Source organism: Neoarius graeffei, chromosome 7 (genome assembly GCF_027579695.1).
Source record: "Neoarius graeffei isolate fNeoGra1 chromosome 7, fNeoGra1.pri, whole genome shotgun sequence".
In the NCBI taxonomy this organism is placed as follows: domain Eukaryota; kingdom Metazoa; phylum Chordata; class Actinopteri; order Siluriformes; family Ariidae; genus Neoarius; species Neoarius graeffei.
In genome coordinates, this window is record NC_083575.1 from 86003065 (window position 1) to 86006207 (window position 3143).

Sequence of the window (3143 nt, forward strand, 5' to 3'; positions counted from 1 at the left end):
GGATGCTGCATGTGTCTTGTAGGATTTTCTTTTTTAACATGCTGGAAATGTTGTTAAAATCTTCGAGTGGTGTGCGAATCCGCCCCCCTCCCCTCCATCCTTGCTGACAGTTATATGTACGCCCTCCATTTTTTTTTCTCTTTGCAATTGCAGAGCAACATATTCGGCGGCTTGGATGAGAGTCTGCTGGCCCGCGCCGAAGCTCTGGCGGCGGTGGACATCGTCTCACAGACCAAAAGTCACCACCAGCACCAGCAGCACCACCACCACCCTCACCCTCACCACCCTCCGCATCCTCACCAGTCTCACCCTCCACCTCACCACAGCCCCTTTAAGCCAGACGCGACGTACCACGCCATGAACGCGTTGCCGTGCACCTCGTCGACGTCCTCGTCCTCGTCGTCTTCTTCGTCCGTGCCAATCTCTCACCCGTCCGCGCTGGGTGGCAGCGGGAACGGAGGCCACCACCACCACCATCACCACCACCATCACCACCACCCGCAGCCTCACCAAGCGCTGGAAGGGGAGCTCCTCGAGCACCTCAGCCCAGGCCTGGCGCTCGCAGGTGCAGCCATGGACGGCTCGGTGGTGTCCACACCGGCGGCCCACATGGCCGGCGTCAACCACCCCATGCACCAGGCAGCTATCAACATGGCGGCGGCGGCGGCGGCGCACGCTCACGCCCACGCGCATGCCCACGCCCACGCGCACGCCCACGCACTCCCGTCTGCGCACCACCTGGGCTGCCCGAGCGACGTGGACGCCGATCCGCGGGACCTGGAAGCCTTCGCTGAGCGTTTCAAGCAGCGGCGCATCAAGCTCGGCGTGACGCAGGCGGACGTGGGCGCGGCGCTCGCCAACCTCAAGATCCCAGGCGTGGGTTCGCTCAGCCAGAGCACGATCTGCCGCTTCGAATCTCTCACACTCTCGCACAACAACATGATCGCGCTCAAGCCCATTCTCCAGGCGTGGCTCGACGAAGCCGAGAAGTCGCACCGCGAGAAGCTCAGCAAGCCCGAGCTCTTCAACGGCGCTGAGAAGAAGCGGAAGCGCACGTCCATCGCGGCGCCTGAGAAGCGCTCTCTCGAGGCCTACTTCGCCATCCAGCCGCGGCCCTCGTCCGAAAAAATTGCCGCCATTGCCGAAAAGCTGGACCTCAAAAAGAACGTAGTGCGCGTCTGGTTCTGCAACCAGAGGCAGAAACAAAAACGCATGAAATACTCAGCGTGCGTGTAAAAAAAAACAAAAATAATAATATATATATAATATATATAAAATAAAGTTTCACTCTTTTAAAAGACTTCACGAACTGTTTGTATAACATTTCTAATTCTCACATCATTTATTTTTATTTTTATTTATTTATATATATTTTTTTTAATTCCCCCCCTTTGAATCATCCATGACTCGGGCCCTGAAGCAGACTGTCCCTCTGACTGAAAACACCAAACTCACTGTCACGTCTAAAGAGGATGTGGAGACATTTTTAAAGGAGCGGACCAAGTAAGACCTTGTTTTTCCCCTTTTGATATTTAACATGATGGTCAGGATTTCAGTTGGTCAGTGTGACTCTCAATCAAAAACCTCAATCAAATTTGGGCAAGTTTCCGTGTAGAAGAGCTAAGGATGGACGGTAAATATAATATTACATAGTAATAATAAATCAGAAAGTTGCTTCAAAAAAAGACATATCCGCAATCAGACTTTTTATATTAATTATATTATGAGTGAGTGAGTGATAATATTAGACTAAGGATGAATGCAAGATTGAAGAGGTTGAAATTGTTTTGATTGTTGTATTTATTTTTTTTCTGGATCAGCTTGTCAAGATGCTCTAAAAATCAAGCACACTGTGGCAGCTTATTATTATTATTATTATTATTATTATTATTATTATTATTATTATTATTATATGGTCATAAAATGCAATACAGTTTCCAGTGGCTGGTTGATTTAGCTCTCTTTAGCTCTGTTTATTTTTCCCTTCTTCTTTATTTCCACCTTTTCGATTTCAGTCCACGTCACAGTCCTAATCGAAGAATAAATAGTTTTGTATTTTTCGCTAAATATGAAGTGCATAAAAAAATAATTATTGAAATAAAAAAAAAATCGAACCTGAACTTTTAGGTTAAATAAATAAATGTAGCTAAGGCTATGGATACTGAAAGAAAGAAAGAAAGAAAGAAAGAAAGAAAGAAAGAAAGAAAGAAAGAAAGAAAGAAAGAAAAAGGTTAACCCATGTGCCAACCATGTGGATTTGTTGAACCAAATCTCAGCTGCAATACGCCTGCGCTCTAGTTTCCTATGAACTATTTATCATGTGAGGTAATGTTTACTTCATTACATATTTATTGGGATTCCCTCCTCGTCTTTTTTTTCTTCTTCTTCTTGAGAAAATCACATTCTGAGTGCAGAGAGAGAGAGAGAGAGAGAGAGAGAGAGAGAGAGAGAAGCGTGGTCTGTGCAAGATGGTGAGGGGGAAGGGATTGGATTGCTTAATTAATAAATCAACCACTTTATTTATTTATTTATTTATTTACGATTTTTAAATTTTATTTTCGTTTTCCCTGACAGCTGATAGAGATACGATATGATATGATATGATATATGATTTTCTCCCTTATTTGAATTAACCTTATGTTGTATGTTCTTTGGTAATTTATTTGTACAAAATGGACGCGTATCATGATGAATTCATGGATTGTGATATTCACCGTGTTTGGTAAAAAGTTTTCTTTATGGAAAAAAAAGAAAAAAAAGATCCGTTTCATGGAAAGTTATACGTGTATAATGTAAATAAATCATTGGGTCGAACACATAAGATATTATCCGTATTTGCTGTATTGCTGTTTTAGCTGCGGTCAAACTTCTCTCTGTAATGTCTGTTGCTTTAGGTTTACTTGTCCAGTTTATTTATTTATTTATTTATTTTAAATTTATTTTTAGGATTACATTCATGTATATTTTAAGTTATCGTTTAATAACTGAATTGACCTGTGTTTCATTAAAGAACAAACATTTTAACATTTTATTTTAGTTCTCAGTGGCTTCCTTTATCCTCTCTATCTATATAAATGAATGACACGGCTCAGCTGAGTGTCGCAAATATGTTAAGTGCATTGCTTAATCCCCCTTCTGCCTTT

At 43.1% G+C, this 3143-nt stretch overlaps 1 protein-coding gene across 1 annotated transcript in view; it reads left to right on the forward strand.

Annotated features, from left to right (window-relative positions):
• pou4f2 (POU class 4 homeobox 2) overlaps window positions 1–1236 on the forward strand; it is a 1745-nt gene extending 509 nt beyond the window's left edge. The window contains exon 2 of the mRNA XM_060924880.1: window positions 154–1236. Within this exon, the coding sequence (XP_060780863.1) occupies window positions 154–1236 (1083 nt within the window). The remainder of the gene's footprint in view (window positions 1–153) is intronic.
• Window positions 1237–3143: the final 1907 nt, after the last annotated feature.